Source organism: Sebastes umbrosus, chromosome 18 (assembly GCF_015220745.1).
Source record: "Sebastes umbrosus isolate fSebUmb1 chromosome 18, fSebUmb1.pri, whole genome shotgun sequence".
In the NCBI taxonomy this organism is placed as follows: domain Eukaryota; kingdom Metazoa; phylum Chordata; class Actinopteri; order Perciformes; family Sebastidae; genus Sebastes; species Sebastes umbrosus.
In genome coordinates, this window is record NC_051286.1 from 10,708,734 (window position 1) to 10,728,789 (window position 20,056).

Below are 20,056 nucleotides of genomic sequence, written 5' to 3' on the forward strand. Positions count from 1 at the left end.
TTTAGAGCACAGTTTGTTTGTTTGTTTTTTTAGCACAAGGAATATATATTTAATTTTTGTTTTATTTTAATATTTTATTTTTATAGTATTTAGGTCTTACTACCTATTTTTTCTAGTTCATACATTTAGAGCACATATTTTATTATTTATTTATTTCATTTTTTTTTTCAGCACAAGGAATATTTATTTATTTATTTTTATAGAATTTAGGTGCTACTTCCTGTTTCTTCTAGTTCATAAATTTAGGGCACAGTTTGTATTATTTATTTATTTCATTTATTTTTTTAGCACAAGGAAAATATACAAAACAAGACAGGGAATTAGTAAACCCAAATGAATCAATCAACAATGGTGGAAATGATGCTGCAACACAATCGGTCACAAACAGTAAACAATAGAGGTACCAACAGTGTATGAATGTGTGTGTGAATGGGTGAATGCTGACATGTAGTGTAAAGCGCTTTGAGTGGTCGGAAGACTATAAAAGCAAGTCCATTTACCATTCACCATAATTATTTTTTTTATTTTATTAGTATTTTTTAAATTATTTAGATGCTACTTCACATTTTTTCTAGTTCATAAGTTTAGAGTACAGTTTTTATTATTTATTTATTTCATTTATTTCTTAGCACAAGGAATACATATTTAATTTTTTTTTATTTTATCATTATTCTTTAAGTATTTAGATGCTATTTCCCATTTTTTATAGTTCATAAGTTTAAAGCACAGTTTTTTATTATTTATTTATTTCATTTATTTAAAATTTAAATTATTATTTATTCATTTATTTAGAACAAGAACAATATACAAAACAAGACTAGAGGGAATTAGTACACCAGGATGAATCAATCAACAATGGTGAAAATTATGCTGCAACACAATAGAGGTACTATTATAGTGAAAATCAAGAGAGAAAGAAGATATTTACAAATAAAACAATCAATAGATCAAAGCACAGTTGTGCACTTAAACTAGTACCCAGTGAGATTAATATATAACCAATGAAACAGTTGCTCCATCTAGTGGACAAAACACTTTACTGCAAGATTTGACCAAATCGCGTTTCAATGACGTTTGTCCTCCACGGCCTCCGTAGCAGCGCCCATGTGACAACAGAAGGTCAGACATGGCAGCCTGTGTGAAGGAGCTCCACAAAGTTATGTTTTCTCTGAGGTTATTACGAAACCTGCGGCTCCAAAATGAACGTAAGTACATTTAACAAGCTCCCCTTTCTCTGTCATACTTTATAATTTGCTGTCAGGCTTTTAATAGGTGTAGTATTTGTCATGTACAAACACAAATATGAGCTAATGTAGCTAACTGCTAGCCAGCTGTTTTACTACATAATAACCACCTGACAATCATCTAATGTGTTGTTTTCTTCTTATTTCCAGGCTTCATCTCCACATCTCTGTGTCACAACAACGAGGAGCCACCAAAGTTCACCCCCCCATCTAAACCTGTCATCATAGATAAAACACAGACTGTGGCATCTCTGAGAAAGTAGGTTTCTTTATATTCAATCTCTCTCTGTGACACTCCCAGATGCACATCATATGTGTAGCTGAGTCAATATGTTGCTCATGTAATTTTTATTATTTTTATTTTTTGTGAACATTCTCAAAACCAGTGTGTCATACTTTCTTTTGCTATCAATATCAGCCAAATTATCTTTATTGTAACTTTACTTGTGTTAACTTAATGTATTGAATTAATGATACGGGTGTGTTTTCATGGTTCCGGGTTGCCTGTTGTAGCAGGGGGGGCTTTAATTGTTGACGCACAAAATACACATAGGCAAAGCATGGACAGCTTTTGTACTGGGGACTGAGAAAGAGCAACCATTCTGCAGCTGCTACATATGCATACTGTATAAAGTGTGGTTTATAAACTGTTATCTTTCCCTCTTTAGGTTTCTGAGCCCAGAGTTCATCCCTCCCAGACAGAGAACAAATCCTTTTAAGTTTTCCATTGAGAGGAAAGACATGATTAGCAGGAGGAAAGTGCTCAACATCCCTGAATTCTACGTAGGTAAGAAACCAGATTAATAACCCAACAGGTACATGTTGAGGTAAATGGACTTGCATTTATATAGCGCTTTTCTAGTCTTTCCGACCACTCAAAGCGCTTTACACTACATATCAGTATTCACCCATTCACACACACATTCATACACTGATGGCAGCGGCTGCCATGCAAGATGCCAACTTTGCACATCAGGATCTAATCTAAATACTCATTCACACCGATGGCTTTGCCTTTGGGAGCAATTTGGGGTTAAGTGTCTTGCTCAAGGAGACGTCGAAATGTGACCGGAGCAGCCGGGGATCGAACCACCGACCTTCCGATTGGTGGAACCTGCTCTACCCTCTGAGCCACAGTCACAGATGTAAGATTACCAAAACACAAAACAATTGGATTTCTCTCAATCTCAAATCTGGAGAAGGTCATTGAAACTTCATAATTAAATTATTGCAATTAGATCCAATTCTGGTCTTCAGGGCTGGAGTCTCTGCTGTACTCTGCTCCTCTGCCTGCTTGCCTTCACTCCCACGCCGCGCTTGTTTTCGCTATTTCGCTCCACTCTTTACGTGCATGCGCGCGCACTACACACTCACAGATTACGGTAACACTAGCTATCAGGCTGCAATCATACTTCAAGAGAGGAGGCCAGATTACCACAATCCTTGCTGTTAGTCATTGGTTGCGTGTCAATTTTAGAATAGATTTTAAGATTTAATTTCAAGGTTTGCATCACCTGTGATTTGTTAACCCCCCTGTGACACAAGCTGCAGCTTGAGATTCTCTGCAGGTTGTTATAGCAGTTCCCACATCTCACCTTGTCAAAGAGGTGGGACTTCAGTTGTGGAACTTCCTGTCTGACTGATGACTTTCCTCATCTCAGGCATGCAAAGCAGCGAGCGGTAACGTTAGAAGAGGGAATGAGAGAAAGAAATGTTATTTTCTCATTTTTTCACGGCGAGATTTTTTTTTTTTTTTTTTTTAAACATGAAACGGACGGGCACACTGAACTGCAGGCTGCAGAGTGTGTTTACCGCTGTGACCACCAGTAGTCCTCGTCTTATTTCATGTTGCTTTTTCATACGTCAGCGGACTAATTTGCCTGATCTTCGAGGTCTTTAGATCGCGGTGGAAATGCAGACAACAGTGAGCTGAAGGAACCTTTTAGTTCCTTGAAAAGTAGTTCCAGGGACTAAAAGTCCAGAGAACTTTTGGTAGAAGCCCGGCCAGTGTCTTCTTTTAAATCCCTCCTCAAAACCTTTTTTTTTTAATCTCGAGGCAATCTCCTATGTATATTAACAATTTACATAGTTTTTAGTAATGTTGTTTTTTTCCCCTTTGGTTTTATGTCTATATAAATATAATATAAATTGTATTTTTTTTTTAAATATTATGCACAAAGTCTATTGATTGTATTCTAATTTTAAATGGTGTAAAAAAAATTTTTTTATTGCTTTAAGGGAGCATCCTGGCAGTGACCATGGCCGACCCTAACGCCAGCGGGAAAACTAACCGCTTTGTTGGCATCTGTATCCAGAGAGGTGGAAAGGGGCTGGGAGCCACAATTATCCTGAGGAACATCATTAATAACCAAGGTGAGGCTTATTTATATTCTGTGTAAGCACCGGTCTAATAAAAGCTCTTCAGAAATGTTACACAGACTGTAGCATCAAGAAGTGAACCAGGTGTCCTTCAGGTAAAACATCTGTTTCTTCATGTGTGCGTGTCTCAGGCGTGGAGCTCTGCTACGAGCTCTACAGCCCCCGTATCCAGAAGATTGACGTGCTGAAGCTGGAGAAGAGGCTGGATGACAACCTGATGTATCTGAGAGACGCTCTGACTGAGTACAGCACCGTGGACCCGGACATGAAGCCCGTGCCCTTCTCCCCCACCGGAGAGGTGCCTGTCAACAAGGTGAGAGAGCTTCAAGATGGAAACCTGATTTATAACAAAGAGCAGGATTAAATGGGGCTTCTCACAAACTCATCTCATTTCTGTCTAATCACCAGCTGAAGGTAAAGATGCGCCCAAAGCCGTGGTCCAAACGCTGGGAACGACCCAAGTTCAACGTCCAGGGCATCCGCTTCGACCTGTCGCTGACCCCGGAGCAGATGGAGCACGCCCAGAAGTGGGCGGAGCCGTGGCGGGAGTACGACATGCTGAAGGAGTACGACACGACCGAACTGGAGGAGAAGATCTTCAGAGAGGTCCAGCGGGAGATGAGCAAGTGAGGAAGATCCTCCTGAAACGCTCTTCAGTTTCACCATCGACAGACTTTTTCAGGAGAGGGGAAAAGGACTGGAATATGAGGTTTTGCTCTGCTGGATTAAGTTAATCTACATGGATTACTACGGCCACACCAGTGTATATATGGAGCAGCCAATATGGAAACTGGTGTTGTAGTCTGAGGAGTTATGTCTTCTTCTTTCTGTCTCGTCAGTCTGCTGTACAGTATATGCGTTTGTCGCTGGCCTTAGTTACGACATCAGTAAGTGTTTTCTATAATAAAAGCTATTGAACATGACAAATGCTATTAGTTGTTTGGTCTATAAAATGTCAGAAAATTGTGAAAACATGTTGATCAGTGTTTCCCAAAGCCCAAGATGACGTCCTCAAATGTCTTCCTTTATCCACAACTCAAAGATATTCAGTTTATTCAGTCATAGAGGAGTAAAGAAACCAGAAAATATTCACATTTAAGAAGCTGGAATCCTTTTTTATGTCTTAAAAAAAAACTCAAACTGATTAATCTATTATCAAAATAGTTGCTGATTAATTTAAAAGTTGACAACTAATCGATTAATTGTTGCCTCTCTATATACAAGTTTGTGTTTCTGTTATTGTTGGGTTTTTGTTGGCTGATAGACTAGTTGCTGTAATTGCTATGGAGTAATGGAGACACTAGGTGGTGCTATTCTTCTATATAACCAAGGAAGCCTTTGTTGTGTCCTACAGTGTTTTGATGGAAACGCTGCCATGCTAAATAAACAGTTTATTATTCCGGTTAAACAAATAAAGAGGAACTTGTTCCCCAAAAAAGCAGGTTTACTGATTTATCTGGTGTAAAACCTGAAAAAAAAAAAGTATTTTTATATTCTCCTGATCCAGATTTGAGAGGTTTCTGGGTTTAAATTAGTAAAGATTTCCAAATAAATCCGTAAACCTGCCTCTTGGATCAGGCCCCTGCACTTTGAAAAACAACCCTGGTATTCAGGGACCATAACACCAAGGACACCCGGTAGTGTTTTACTGTTGTGGATGGAAAATTGTGGTGCTGTGATGGTATGTTAGAGCGTCAGTTGGGTAGCATAAAAACACTTGGACTCCTTATGTTATGTCTGCTCTCCGTGAATGTGTGTGTGTGTGTGTGTATAAACACGCCGAAACGACTCCCTGCACTCTAATTTCTCCATATTACAGGATGAGACGCGGAGAAAATGGTCTTTAATACAGGAGTAGCAGATGTTTACTGGGCTCATTATGGACCACACAGATTTCCTGTGTGGAGATACACGGGGAGTAAAGAGGGCGATTATTCCTGCTACTTTTGAGGTGACGGAATGGGAGAAATGCAGTTGAGAGCATCGACATACAGCAGCTCACGTTATCGGGAAGAGTTAATAGTTCGCTGATTATTTTAACCAAATCTGCACCTGTTGAGCAACTGTTTCTCAGCCTCACTTCCATTGTTGACTCTCCACCTAATTTACCCAATCAGACCTGACCTGCAGCAAAGAAAACCATCTGCTTCTGTGTACAGTAGAGCGAGAGCCCGTCCTGCACATTGTCATTACACTGCCCACTGAACCAGCTGGCCCTTTCACCTTTCCATTTGTTTTTTAACTCTCTGTTTGGGACTGATTGATGTCCACATGTGGAGGCGGTAACAGCGATGTTTAGAGTCTCTAGAAGCATTCCACGGCGACACCACTGGACTGGTAAACCAGTTTAAACCACAAAAGTTACTCAGTCTGAGTTACTGCTTTAAGGAAACTTCCTGCCTCTCTCTGTGTGTGTGTGTGTGTACTTCAGGGTTGTGATCTCAACTGTATGTGCCTCCCATGCCCTCAGGTTGACTTCTCTGCACCTGGAGTGAAGTTAAAGCCCCCTGGCTGGGAAAGGAGATCAAACACCAGCTCTCTCTCTCGCACACGCACACACACACACACACACACAGAGCGACTTGCAGACAGGCTATCATATCAGCCTTCACAGACAGACACCTCAAACAGTGCCAACTGTAAACGTCTGGGACCGCCTGTCTGTCAATCCTCGCGCCGAAACGAGATATGCTCCATTTACGGATGCCGTGGAATCGGAGGTGGGACGTGCAGGTTCGAGGATCCCACCCCTCGGTAACTGTAAAGCATGGTGGGCTGATGATAGACAGTGCCACACCACTATGAAGGTCAGTGCAGGAATGCAGGGAGGGACACACTCCTCTAATCTGTCTTCCTCCCCTTCGACGGTGCTCCCATGACCTTCATCTCGCTCTCTCTCGGAGCTTTGAGAAGGAGCCAGGTTGATGAATCGGAGAGGATGTGATACGGGGTGTGAAGACACTCCCACAGGTTGAGATTTTGGGTTTTACACTAAGTGTAGTTTCACCCTCTCAAACCCTTCAGTGCATTGCTCTCTTTACATCTCTGTCACTGTGATTTCTTACTCTCCTGTCTGTCGGTTTGTTGGGAAATTAGTTTCACTCTCCGTGTCTCTGCCAGCGAGTGTGAACTGAGTTTGAGCCGTCTGTGTGTATGACAAGTGCAACGGGATACTAGGCCACCCATAGGCCCCAGGTAAATTACACCCTGTCACTGTGTGTGTGTGTGTGTGTGTGTACGGAGGCCACCCGTAGTCCTAGGTAAATTACACACTTGAGTTTCACCATATGTTTCCAGTGAAACGACACGACCGTCTGCTCCTCTCCCGACCGTCCCGTGGGCCTGACGGGGGCTTCTGCTGCCATCACTCTCTCTTTGTTACGCGCTCACACAGGCGAGCCGACGGTGCGACAGCTGTTAGGAAACATTACATCGCGAGCAGCTGATGGCCTGAAGTCCAACAGGCACATATCACAGTCGTTTTAATAACGTGATCCAGCGTGGAGTGGGTCTGGCAGCGCTTGCCAGGGTCATGGGATCATTTCCAGTTGGGGCCAAGCATGCGAAAAATGTGAGGATAAAAGTGTCGATCGAAGATGGCATATGTTCACGTATGTCCATAGGACAAAGGATGACTGGACAAGACAGGACTGGGGTCACTTAAAAGAGTACTCCAGCAATTTAGTTGCACTTCCACAAAGTTAAGAGACAAAGAGAAGAAAGAGATCACAGCCAATGCAGCAAATAATAAAATAATAATAATAAAACTTTAAGCTCTAAAAATAATGGATCCTACACCTTCTCCCCACCCCCACTTTGTAACGCAGGCTTACAGTGCTCCCTGTGACTAGTACATATAGACTCTGATACGTAAAATTGGTGGAGTACCCCTTTAATTTAGAAAACTATATTATTCAAGATATACTTTCTAGATTCTCTGCATGGGAACCTTTTAAACCTTTAATATGACTTCCTCATTTGGGGGAATAAGTGGATTATCCCCAATTTAAAAGAATAAGTCTGGTGATATTTTATATTTTTCTTATTGTCAATAAATCCCACAAAAAGACCCAAACCAACAATGAATCGATTGATCCTAACAAGCAGTGTTGTAGTCAAGACCACATAAACCGAGGCCAAGTCATTACCAAGACCAGAGTGAATTAAGAACAAGATGAAACCAAGACTTTGAGGGGTTGAGACCAAGTCATGATCAAGACCAAGGCAGGATGAGACAGAGTTAAGACCAAGACCAAGGCAGGATGAGACAGAGTCAAGACCAAGAAAAGGCAGGGCAAGACAGAGTAAAGACCAAGACCAAGGCAGGATGAGACAGAGTCAAGACCAAGACCAAGGCAGGATGAGACAGAGTCAAGACCAAGACCAAGGCAGGATGAGACAGAGTTAAGACCAAGACCAAGGCAGGATGAGACAGAGTTAAGACCAAGACCAAGGCAGGATGAGACAGAGTTAAGACCAAGACCAAGGCAGGATGAGACAGAGTCAAGACCAAGACCAAAGCATGATGAGACAGAGTCAAGACCAAGACCAAGGTAGGATGAGACAGAGTCAAGACCAAGACCAAGGTAGGATGAGACAGAGTCAAGACCAAAACAGGATGAGACAGAATAAAGACTAAGACCAAGGCAGGATGAGACGGAGTCAAGACCAAGACCAAGGCAGGATGAGGCGGAGTTAAGACCAAGACCAAGGTAGGATGAGACAGAGTCAAGACCAAGACAGGATGAGACAGAGTAAAGACTAAGACCAAGGCAGGATGAGACGGAGTCAAGACCAAGACCAAGGCAGGATGAGACAGAGTCAAGACCAAGACAAGGCAGGATGAGACAGAGTTAAGACCAAGACCAAAGCAGGATGAGACAGAGTAAAGAGCAAGAACAAGGCAGGATGAGACAGAGTAAAGAGCAAGAACAAGGCAGGATGAGACAGAGTTAAGACCAAGACCAGACCAGCATGAGTCCCACACTGCATGACACACTTACAAAAATAAAATGTGGAACATGCAAACCACAGACACTCCTCAAATTGATCTAAAAGATCCACTTTACAACAAAAAGCACGTACAGTAAAATGATAATTCCTCTTCATTCACCTCTTTTAATGCCATATATTGAAATAAAATCCCATGCAGTCTCGAGACCAAGACAGATCCCGAGTACTACTAACTATCCAACACTGCTAACAAGTATTGCCTGTGTAGCCAAAGTGATCTGGGACTTATTCCTGTGTGCCGTAGAGCTCTATCGTTGTGCAAAACACATCAACGAGCCACGCTGGGTGACATGTTCCTTCATTACGATGCATATGTTTTGCCAATTTTGAGTCAAACCCACACACACACCATCCTGCTGCTGGAATTACTCACAAGAGCACCAAATGTGTATTAATCCGCAGCTAAAAATAGTCCTAAACAAATGAGTAATGGTTATTAAAAGCTACAGTGCAGTCAGTTTTAGTGGTTCCTTTGGCGGGGCAGCAGGATAAGTGACAAGATGAATGGAATCGTAATCAGTTTGAAGTCACGATTACGTGCACCATCACTGCTGTGTATTACCTAATACAGTAAAAAAATACAGTGTGGGCCTTGATGAATAGCAGGCCCTCGGTCATATGATCAGAGGAACACTGTGACCAGACCTCAGGTCAAAATAATTCTTTTGTTTGAATGTAATCCAGTCAGATGTTGGAAAATCACAGAGGCTATTTCAATTTTTTCGGCACATTATTCGTTATGATGGGTTGTTATTCCTGTATGGTCATCATGACCCTGGCCTGGTGCATAAAAAAAAAAAAAAAAAAACACAGCCTGTGGTCTGAAAGTTCTGCTTTGATGTGAGGAAGAAATATTGGGGGTGGAAATATGAGCAGTTTCATTCCCTTGCCTCTGAGGGGCGCCCTCTTCTTTTGTCTCCCTACTGTTGCTTGTACACAATTCCCCCCGCACAGCTGGTCGTCCTCTCTCCTGAGCTGTAATTGCAGCCCTGTCCTGGGAAATAGAGGGAGGAAATCCCAGAGCTTTCGCCCTGCAACAATGACAATAAAAAAGAGGTGTAGGAAAAGAGGAAGAAAGCGTTGCAGCTGAGATGAAAGAAGGAGGGAGGCTTAGGGAGGAGAAGGGAGGTGGAGGAGCGCTGCATGGCTCGGGAGTGCGGTGGAGGTAGAGAGAGAGAGGGTGAGATGAAGGAGAAAGCAGGGGAGGAGGGATGGTGTTGGTGATGGTAGTAAACGCTTGAGTTTATTAACCTCATTTAGTTGAGAGGCTGAGAGTGAGGGGAAGAGGAGGAGTGGTGTGTTCATACTGTGAACGCAGGGCTGGAGTTTACTAATGAGGGCTGCAAATGCACACACACACACACACACACTTTCCTTAGCTCATTCCCTCGCTCATACCAGATTCACCTTGATCTGATGCCAAGTATGCAGGCAGAACACACATTCACAGGACCGGGTACTGCCAGCTTCATCTCACTGCCTCCTCTCATTTTTTCTCTCTTGTATCAAACAGCAGCTGAGAGGCAGTTCTAACCAAATTGCTATTGATATACATGGAGGGCGTGCATCGAGTCGCGTTTAGGCTCACAATCGTTTGATTCCCAGCCAAAACCACATCGCTTTAGATTATCTGGAGTGTATATTTTGTCACGTGTTACGAACATAGATTGAAAGATATTCACATTTATGAGGAATTCAGAGTTGTATATGACTGTGGGAGGGAACCAGAGCGGTTAAGAGGAAACTCAGGCCCGTGGGGGTCAAGAAGGTCAACAAACAAATCATAGAGGATCTTGTCAGGTAACATGGATGACCCTGTTTACTGAGGTTAAGGTCAATTTAAGGATCCACTCCAGAAATGTTTGAAGACAAATGAAATTTCCTGGATATCTTGAATAATAATTGAATACAAAATGTCAATAAAGTAGTTGCATGTTGGAACACAAATCATGCATGCGTATACACACATTTTAAGGCCCTGACACGCCAAGCGTCTGTCGGCCTAGTTTTTGCAGCGTGTCCCGCTCCGTCAGCTCTAGTCTGCCCGTGTCAGAGGCTTTTTGGCAGATTCAGCATGTTGAATCGGCGGCGCCGCCCATCGGTGAGAGAAATCACTCTGATTGATGGCTCAGTTTAAGAAACGGAAATGAGGAAGCCGACGGGTAAAGTCAAGACGACACACATAGAAAGCTCTTCTCATTTTCTCATCTGATCATTCTAATACACGGATATTTACTAACATAAGTAGTTCGCCATCGGTTGTAGTCTTTGCGGTGTGTTCGAGTGCAACTTTTCAGCAAAGACACAGGCGTCGTGAGGCGACTCAACGGTCGGCCTTCGTCGGCGCTAGTTCTTTGATTTCGGGTTGGTAAGTCTGGGCCTTTGTCTGGGTGAGCATAGAGAAACCTTCAGCAGATGAATGTGAAAACTGGTGGAAAACTGGAAAACTTCTGGTGTCTGCTTTAAAGGGGCTTTAAAGGGGACATATCATGCTAATTTCCAGGTTTATACTTGTATTTGGGGTTTCTATTAGAGCATGTTTACATGTTTTAATGTTCAAAAAACACGTTATTTTTCTCATACTGTCTGTCTGAATATACCTGTATTCACCCTCTGTCTGAAACACTCCATTTTAACGCCTGTCTCTTTAAGCCTCCCTCCCGAAAAAGTCCTGTCTGCTGTGATTGGCTTGAGAGAAAAATATGGTGTAGGTAGTTCTCAAGCTGTGGGCGATATATCCTAATGAGCCTGCATGTGACATAGGAAGGGGAGCCAAATCTGAATGGCTTCTTGAATCACATGTTTTCTGATCTAGGCAGCCCACAAAAACTGACTGGGTTGTCTTATTTCACAGTTTGTGGTTTGGTAGGCACTCCAGATACTCAAATGTATGAGCTAAAGCACAGAAAAAGGCAGTTTTTCATGATATGTCCCCTTTAAATACTGTATTTGTTAGATTTTGCAGTTTCCAAATTGTAAAATATTTAGCCCAGGATAGTCTCTCTCTGAGTCATTTTTATATGCATTTACAGTATACTACATTTGAAAACAATTATTGTTTTCCTCATGTTTTACTGTCTTTCTGTGATGTTTTTTCCAAACAAGTAACCAGATAAAGAAAGCTGTTTTAACACGATTGTGTTAAGTTGTCCAATCAGTTTTAGACAAGAAGAGAGAAACCCTTCACATCACCCTGATAGCCACCCACCCCATTCATCCATTATACACGCTGACCACTAATGACCTGAGATGGACGCAAAGAATGCACGCTTAAGACGCTTGCTGAAGACGAATGAGTGAAGATGCACTCTGAACTATTGACAAATGGCGTGAAACACACACACACACAACGGACACACACTTAGAATGCAAAGTGAAGATGGATGACACGGCGAGGACGCTCCCTGAACTGAACTGTAGGTGACAAATGATCAGCCACCTCAGTGGGTGTACTGACCCCCTGCTATGGCTGACCAAGGGTGGTTTATTTTGTGATTCGACAAAGGTTAAGTGACCATTTCTTCACCTTCTGTCTCCTGCTGAATGGTAGATCCAGAGATAAACTATGCACTCTTTCTTTATATGCTTTTCTTTGGGAGAAAATAATTGAAAGTCATGTCAAGTCAACTTTATTTATGTAGCCCAAAATCACAAACTTGCTTCAAAGGGCTTTACAATCAGTTTGACATTCGACAATGTCTATCCTTATACCCTCGATAAGTGAAAAGTTGCTGAATGTGGTGAGAAAAGTTACAAAAGTGCTGTTATAACGATACTCACAAGTTATCTAGAGTTAATAATAAAGGTCAAATCAACTTTAATGAACACAATAAGGCAAATAACCCCCATCTGGAATTGTTTTTTTTAAAGAAACAGTAGTTCATGATGCCCTGATATTAAACTTTGGGGGGCAACACAATGAATATTGAAAAAGTATAATGTCAACTTACAGTGACTGACAGCTTACCAAATACTCTTTGAAGCGTTCTGATACAGTAAACCCTTTCCCATCTGGAACTTCAAGCAAAAAAGTTAAACTAATTTGCAAATATTTGACTCGAGTCTGATATAAAAATAAACCCCCGAGCAGCCAGCAGACTCCACGTGGACCTGCTTGGCCCTCTTTCAACAACCCAGTCGCCAGAAAAAAATGTTGGCAATGTACATTTCTGCAAACCAAGGGATACGTTGAATGTCAACGTTTCCGAATCTATAATCCGTTTCATAAATCCGTTTCATACCATCCTCGTATTATGCTTGCAGAAACGCACAATGCCACCTGGCTCATGCTGTGAAAGGATTGGTTAGGTTTAGACAAAATGATGTGTTGGTTAAGGTTAGAAAAAACATCATGGTTTGTGTTCAAATAATAACGTAACAACGTGACGTAACAGCGTGACGTAACAGCGTGACGTAACAGCGTGACGTAACAGCGTACGGAAAAATTTAAACGTAACAGTGCAACGTAAAACTGCTCAGCCTACCAATTTTTTCCAGTGGCCACTCATAGTATAGCAGTGAAAAATCCCCTCTGCAGCCCAAAAAGCATTTTCCCCATAGAACACCATTGTGAAAGTGACGTCTGTAAAACTTTTGGCAGGACACCTCGAATTACAAAAAAGGACGATTATGGCGCTTTCTATTATGAAATTTTGATCCATGGAGGTTTTATGTTTGTAAAACTTTCCTCAAGCCGAGAAAAGCGATTTAAACATCTGTGACATCATCACAATGTAAAGTCTATGGTCCAAGTGGGAGAAACACTACTATGCATATTCAGTGGGCCGCATACCCAGATACTTTTTTTGGCATATGTGCCAGGCGAGCAATTCTCATTGGACTGAATAGGCACCATATTGTGGTCTGGTATCCGGTAAACGTACAACACCAACATTGTTTTCCTGGCACCTGGGTTGCCTTGAATCCGATGGATGATTCAGAACCTAATCTGAACCCATCAGTCCAGCACTCAAAAGCTGTGACCGGCCATTCAAGGCAGCTCTGAACCGTTTGTCTACATGCCAATACACCAGCCAGTCACTGTCCTTCACACACACACACACACACTATCATTAAACTTTTGACCCCGCTGAGTCTGTCACTCTTTGACAAAACGCCGCCCTTTGAGTTCTGCGACTACTGTCGAAGTAACGTTCAGCTCATGTCACACTAAGTTTACTCGTCTTGTCTTCATTGTTTGCTTGCGATTATCACTCTCGATCTGACACACCTCACGATGATGTAAGTCAGCTGTTGTACATAGTAGTACATAGTGTACGGTAAAGCCTCACACTCCCTCTGAATGTTCTATCTGAGCTGCCATCACAAAATTACACCCCATTACCCTGCAATAGCCCTCACTACCAAATTACTAAAACCGGTTTCACAGCTCATTACCAGCCAATAATATAAGACAGCTTAATTCTTTTGTTGGCGACACTGCTTGATGAAGCCAAGCAGTGTACAAACTGATATATCATACATACATCTTGAAATAATCTCAGTTGGCTGGTCGATATCATATGTTGTTAGGGTGTGGAGTAGCTGGTTTACAACAGCTTAGCCAGCTGATAGACCCGATAGCAACGCAGTATCCATTACTCGATGCTCCATCCAGCCACCATTACGAATTACCTGGAGGTCGCGACCTCGGAGCCACTCAGCTTCCGTGCCACTCTCCCCAGCCAGCCGCTGGCCAGTACCACTCAATACCCCAGGTCCAGTTTCCCCATCGGTATCAACCCCCGCCCCCCCTGTTCCCCACCGCAGTCCCCCTAGTAGCGTCTGGATGGGGGGGTGTTGGCGCCTAAACAGCAGCAGATGTGGCTCCGCAGAGAACACCGGCCCTAATTAACTTCAATGGATTTCCTAATGCGACAGCTACCATATTTCATTTACCGCGCACCCAGACCCCAGCGGACCTGACTGGGGGCCAACTGATACTTCCACTCTCTTTGCATTGCGGAGAGTGGCGTTGGTGGAGGGATCTGGGGGTAAGGGGTGCAAGGAGATGGGGAGTGTGGGGCGAGGGAAGAGGTGGGGAGTTAAGGGATGTCGGAAACCAGAGCAGAAGACATGACCCCTCTTACTGAGAGGAAATCAATTAATTTTTTTTTTTTTTTTTTTACGACAGTGTCTGCGATGAGGGCCAAGTCAGCAATCTGAGGCCGACGTAATAGGAAGGCTACTATCAGTACATTATATCATAAAGGGAGAAGGGGAGAAAGGAGGGGTTGTTTGGGTGTGTGGAGGACTGACGGGAAAAAGATAGAGATAAAAAGAGAGAAACATGGACGCTAAGGGAGATGGATGCGGAGGGAGTGAGGGAATTTATGGTCCCGGGTCTTATTGTTCCTGTACACGTGAGAGTGCACAGCTGGGGGAAAAGAGGGAAATGGGGTACAGATGTACTGTATCAAACACAGAGGCCTGAACTTCAATAGATACATTACGATGCGCTCCCCTGCTGCACTCCCTCTCCAAACATCAAAACCTTCTACCTTTCTCACCCTTCTAGCTACTGCCCCCTCCTCCTCCTCTTCCTCCTCCGTCCAACACACACACATTCACCTGATAGCCTCTCGCTAATATCCGCAGCCTGCCCCTGTGTGTTTTTTTTTTTTTTTTCTCGCTCTGTGGCTGCATTCATTTCACTTTACTCACTTCATTCTCCTTCCTTTACGGGCGCAGCAGGTATCGGGCTTTGCCAGCAAGCTGTGGCCTCCTTTGAACTGTGAATAGCGTGTTTTAAAAACCAAACCTCAACACACACACACATGTTAGCAATGTCCAGTCCTAATGACATGGGTATATTATCATGCCCCAGACGACAATACATCACAGCTGTTCACACTTGCCCCCTCCACATCCCTTTAACACACACACACACACACATGTATACAAATCATTATGAGAGGATGTTTGGAGGAAGAAGTGGAAGCAAGGGAGGCTGGGAGAAGTTTGTGCCTCCTGAATCTCCAGGATTTGCCCCGTTTCAGGGGAGTCATGTGGAGCAGGGGTATCAGTGGAGGCACTGGAAGTGCCGTGACCCTCTCCTCCTCCTCTTCCCTGCTAACTAAAGAGAGAGAGAGAGAGAGAGAGAGAGAGAGAGAGAGAGGTTCCCCAAGGAGCAGAGAGCTGAGACGTTGGATAATTCCCGGTGCTTTCCCGGTGCCTATAGAGGAAGGGGCCCCTCTGGATTTGTCAGTTGTGGCTGCAGCTGTCTCCGGGCAAAATGGACCACAGTGGACCTGACACTTGATCTCTCCTCTCTTTCTCTGCCTCCCTTTCTAGCCCTTTTATCTCTCTCTCTCTCTCTGTGCACTAACTCTCTGTCTGTCTTGCTCCATCATTCCTTTCACCGTCTGTCTCTCTTTTTCTTTCTTGGTCTCCAATAATATGTCCGACACTTACTTAGCTCAATTTGAAAATGCATGTCCTTTTCTCTTTGTTTTGGTCTTTTGTGTACATTAAGCCCGTCTCTTTATATATTATACGGGTTTAAGAAGTAACTCTCTTTCTTTATCTGATGGGATTACGCTGTGAGACCAACAAATACTGATATATGCTTTAAAAGGTCCAGTGTGTAGGATCTGGCGGTATCTAGCGATGAGGTGAGGAAATTGCAACCAGCTGAAGCCTCTCCCGTGCGTTAAGCGTGTTGGCGGTGGCGGATGCAAAAACACAAATGTCCCTCTCTAGAGCCATTTGGAGCAGAGCCGGTGCGTAGAGGGTGTGTGTGTACGTGGGAGGTGAGTGATGAAGCAAAAGAGAGAGAGCGGCGGCGGCGGCACCGACGGGAGTCAGTAACGTTATCGACTCCGGTCCAAGCAGAAAAAGTTAACAGTGTTTGGTTTGTCCGTTCTGGGATACTGTTGAAAAATGGCGATGCAACATGGTGGAGTACGTGAAGAGGAACCGCTCCCTATGTAGATATAAACGGCTCATTCTAAGGTAACAAAAACAAATTGAATCTTATTTTCAGGGGATTATATACTAAAGAAAACATACTGATTAATATTATATTCCATTTCTGCCAATAGATCTCCATAATTGTTAAACACTGATCCTTTAAAAGTAAAGCACCTTTCATACTTAAACTTTTCATAATAAAACACATAAAAAAAAATAAAACAAACAAATTACATTAAAATAATCTATAAATCTATAAAACTGACCAATGCAACAAAGAACAGACTACTTAAAAGCTAAATTTAAAGGGGAGTCTTAAGATGTTTACAGAATTTACAGAAGTTCTGAGAAGAGCTATTTCAGTCTACTTTTTCCCTCACTCCATAACAACAACAGGCAGCTTCTCCTTGCTTCTGTGTCTTCACTGTTACGGTAAATGTAACTCTTTAGTGTGAGATGAGAGTAAAGACGGATGCACAACAAGAAACTGTTTCTGCTTGAGTATTTTTTTTTTTCAAGCATTTACTTCTAATTGGATTTGTGTAAATTCAAGTTTTAAAAAGGGTGTTGCATTCACAAAAAGGCTTTTTTTAGATTGATCTCTCAACTTGCAGAAAATCAACTGTGGCGATTTTCCAACTCGGTGTCCTAAAAGTCCTGTTTTTATATAGAACTAATCTGCATTAGAACACACAATTTGAAGCAATAGAAATGCTTCCCCAGTCTCTGTTTTCATTTTAGGATTTCATTTTTATGATGTTGCCAAGCGGGCGGCAGCTGGTGCTCGCCGTCTGAAAGCACCTTCAACTTCACACCTATAACACAAGTGTCATATTACAATATGATAACGTTATACTTCGTGATTTGGAGAAAAATTAATGCAATCCAGGCAGCAAGTTGACAAAAATCAGAAGTACATAACTGTCTTTTGTAGGCGACAAGCTTTAAATTTTTCACATTAGTACTCTCCTTTTCCTTGAGTGAAGTTTAATTGACACATCAGTGCCTGTACCTGAGAAAAAAACTCTTTCCATCTCAAGTAATTGGCCCTACTTTGTCCATATAACACATCTGGCTCCCAGAGCCGCCGAGTCAGGCCCACAGTCTCTATAAAGTGAAACACCATCCATAAAATCTCCATTAGAGCAGGGCTGCCTGGAGGTCGCCGTGAGGAGAATCGGGGGGTCACTGCTCCACTGTAATGCCTTCACACATGAGGTTAGAGGTGAGCGCTGTTGACATTCCTCCCATGACTGTCTGATATTAGCATGATTGATCTGCCGGAGCGAGGCTCTGGGAGGTACACTCCCCACTTAGCTCCTGAACTTAAACATTTATGTTTTGGTCCTGCGTCTTTCGATCTATCCGTCTTCCTCTGTTCTTCTTCTTCTTCTTCTTCTTTGTCTGTCTTTGCATCTCTTCTCCCTCTCTCACCTAGATGTCTGGTGGATCTCCAAGCGAGACTTCGGTGTCACACGGGGATTGACCTTGGAGAAACGGCACCAGAGAGTGTTTATCTGGCTTTCCTCTCCGCTAAACCAGATAAAAGAAGAGAGTCGTGATTGATCGCCCACTCTTCGCCCGAGCCTTCATAGGTTTTCTGTTAGCAGTTCCATGTGAGCTACAGTAGAGGGCCGTGAGTTATTGCCTTGTCAAATTCCACACCTTCTGAGTGCCGTTGGCCTTGGACGGGAGGTAAAGACTTCGACTCCCGCACAAGTGTATGAGTGGTACATTTCTTTTCCCTTTAATACATTCTAAGTTTTTACTGCCCCTTTGGACACGATGTGCGAAGTGACGGGAAAAGATGGAGGGGATGGTGTGCAGGAAAACATGCACCAGACACAACATCAGGATTCTAGTCTCCTAACCCGGTTGGTTCCCAGCCTATTTCCCCTGAAGCCCCCCTACTTATCTAAGAAAAGCTGAGTGTATTAAATGAGTTAGTCTGTTTTATTAAATCAACTTTCTTTTACAAATACGACTCGTCAGTTTCGTCAACATAAATAAAGTGTTGACGTCTTGACGGATTTCCCAAGCGAATGCAGATACAGCAGATGCAGCGGCAAGCAGGAGAGTAAATAGTTTTTGACCGCAGTAGTAGTTTGATAGCATAGTTTTGAAAGGCTAAACGCCAACAAATATGGATTGAAGCGCAATATTTCACAAGATAAAAACATATTGTGAATTTTGGAAATGAGTACACCCATCTTTTTTTTAATAAACTTTGACTTTTGGACATTACAACATTCTGGGGTTATTGGAAATGTTACTGGAATCTAATTCTACAAATAGTATAATACTAATAATAAGGGCTGTCAATCAATTCAAATATTTAATCACGATTAATCGCAAGTTAATCACACATTTTTTATCCGTTCAAAGTGTATCTTAAAGGGAGATTTGTCAAGTATTTAATACTCTTATCAACATGGGAGTGGACAAATATGCTGCTTTATGCAAATGTATGTATATATTTATTATTGGAAATCAATTAACAACATAAAACAATAAAAGATATTGTCCAGAAACCCTCACAGGTACTGCATTTAGCATAAAAAATATGCTCAAATCATAACATGGCAAACTCAAACCCAACAGGCAACAACAGCTGTCAGTGTGTTGACTTGACTATGACTCACCCCAAACTGCATGTGATTATCACAAATTGGGCATGTCTGTAAAGGGGAGACTCGTGGATTCATTAGGTTTTCTAGTATTATACTGTATGATACCAGTATCTTCACTGTAGCTTTAAATCTAAGACCAGTACAACCTCCGGAAGGTTGATCGCGTTAATGCGTTAAAAAGAATTTGCGTTAACACGTTATTATTGTGTTAACTTTGACAGCCCTACTAATAATATTAGTGTAGCCTGATCTTTATCTGTAACTGTGCAGAAATACCGGGTTTAAACAGAATGTGGCCAGAGCAGCAAAAATATATATCTTTTTAAATAGTTTACAGACTTTTGTATAAATGATCCAGTAAGTGTGTTAGTACGATTTTAGTTATACCTGTGCAAATCTAATTTTGACATCTTCAGAGCAGACAAATCCTGGCACAGCCCTTGTGATCTTTGGCGCCCCACTGAGAAGGGCCCGGACCCCAGACACCTATCCAAACACATGGCAAACTGCAAGTGCAAATGAGAATCAGAGCTCTTGGCAAATACCTGCCAATAGTTTGGGGTGAGACCTTGTGTACCTGACGGGTCCTCACTGTGTGCCACCCCTCACTCAACACGCCACTTTCTCCTGGATTTGTTTGAAAACAGGCATGAGAGAGAGAGAACAAAATGTTGCCTTTGTAAAAATGAGGATACAATTATGATTTACAGACACTTGTGATTTCCAGTAAGCACACCCAGCGTTCCCGTAGGCCGGTCATTAGAGCCCACTCACAGTCCAGCTTATCTGTCCCAATCAAATACTCCAGCCCATAATACCCCAGGATGGACTAAATCACATGTAATTGGAGGTTCTTTATTTTTTCCAACTCCTTTCAGC

General features: G+C 42.6%; 1 protein-coding gene across 1 annotated transcript; it reads left to right on the forward strand.

The window, feature by feature from the left end:
• The first annotated feature begins 1,096 nt into the window (after positions 1-1,096).
• Positions 1,097-4,546, forward strand: mrpl19 (mitochondrial ribosomal protein L19). The gene is made up of 6 exons (XM_037750050.1): positions 1,097-1,205; positions 1,395-1,503; positions 1,913-2,031; positions 3,483-3,617; positions 3,755-3,936; positions 4,032-4,546. The coding sequence occupies exons 1-6, from the start codon at positions 1,127-1,129 to the stop codon at positions 4,251-4,253; spliced, it is 846 nt and encodes a 281-aa protein (XP_037605978.1). The 5' UTR covers positions 1,097-1,126; the 3' UTR covers positions 4,254-4,546.
• Positions 4,547-20,056: the final 15,510 nt, after the last annotated feature.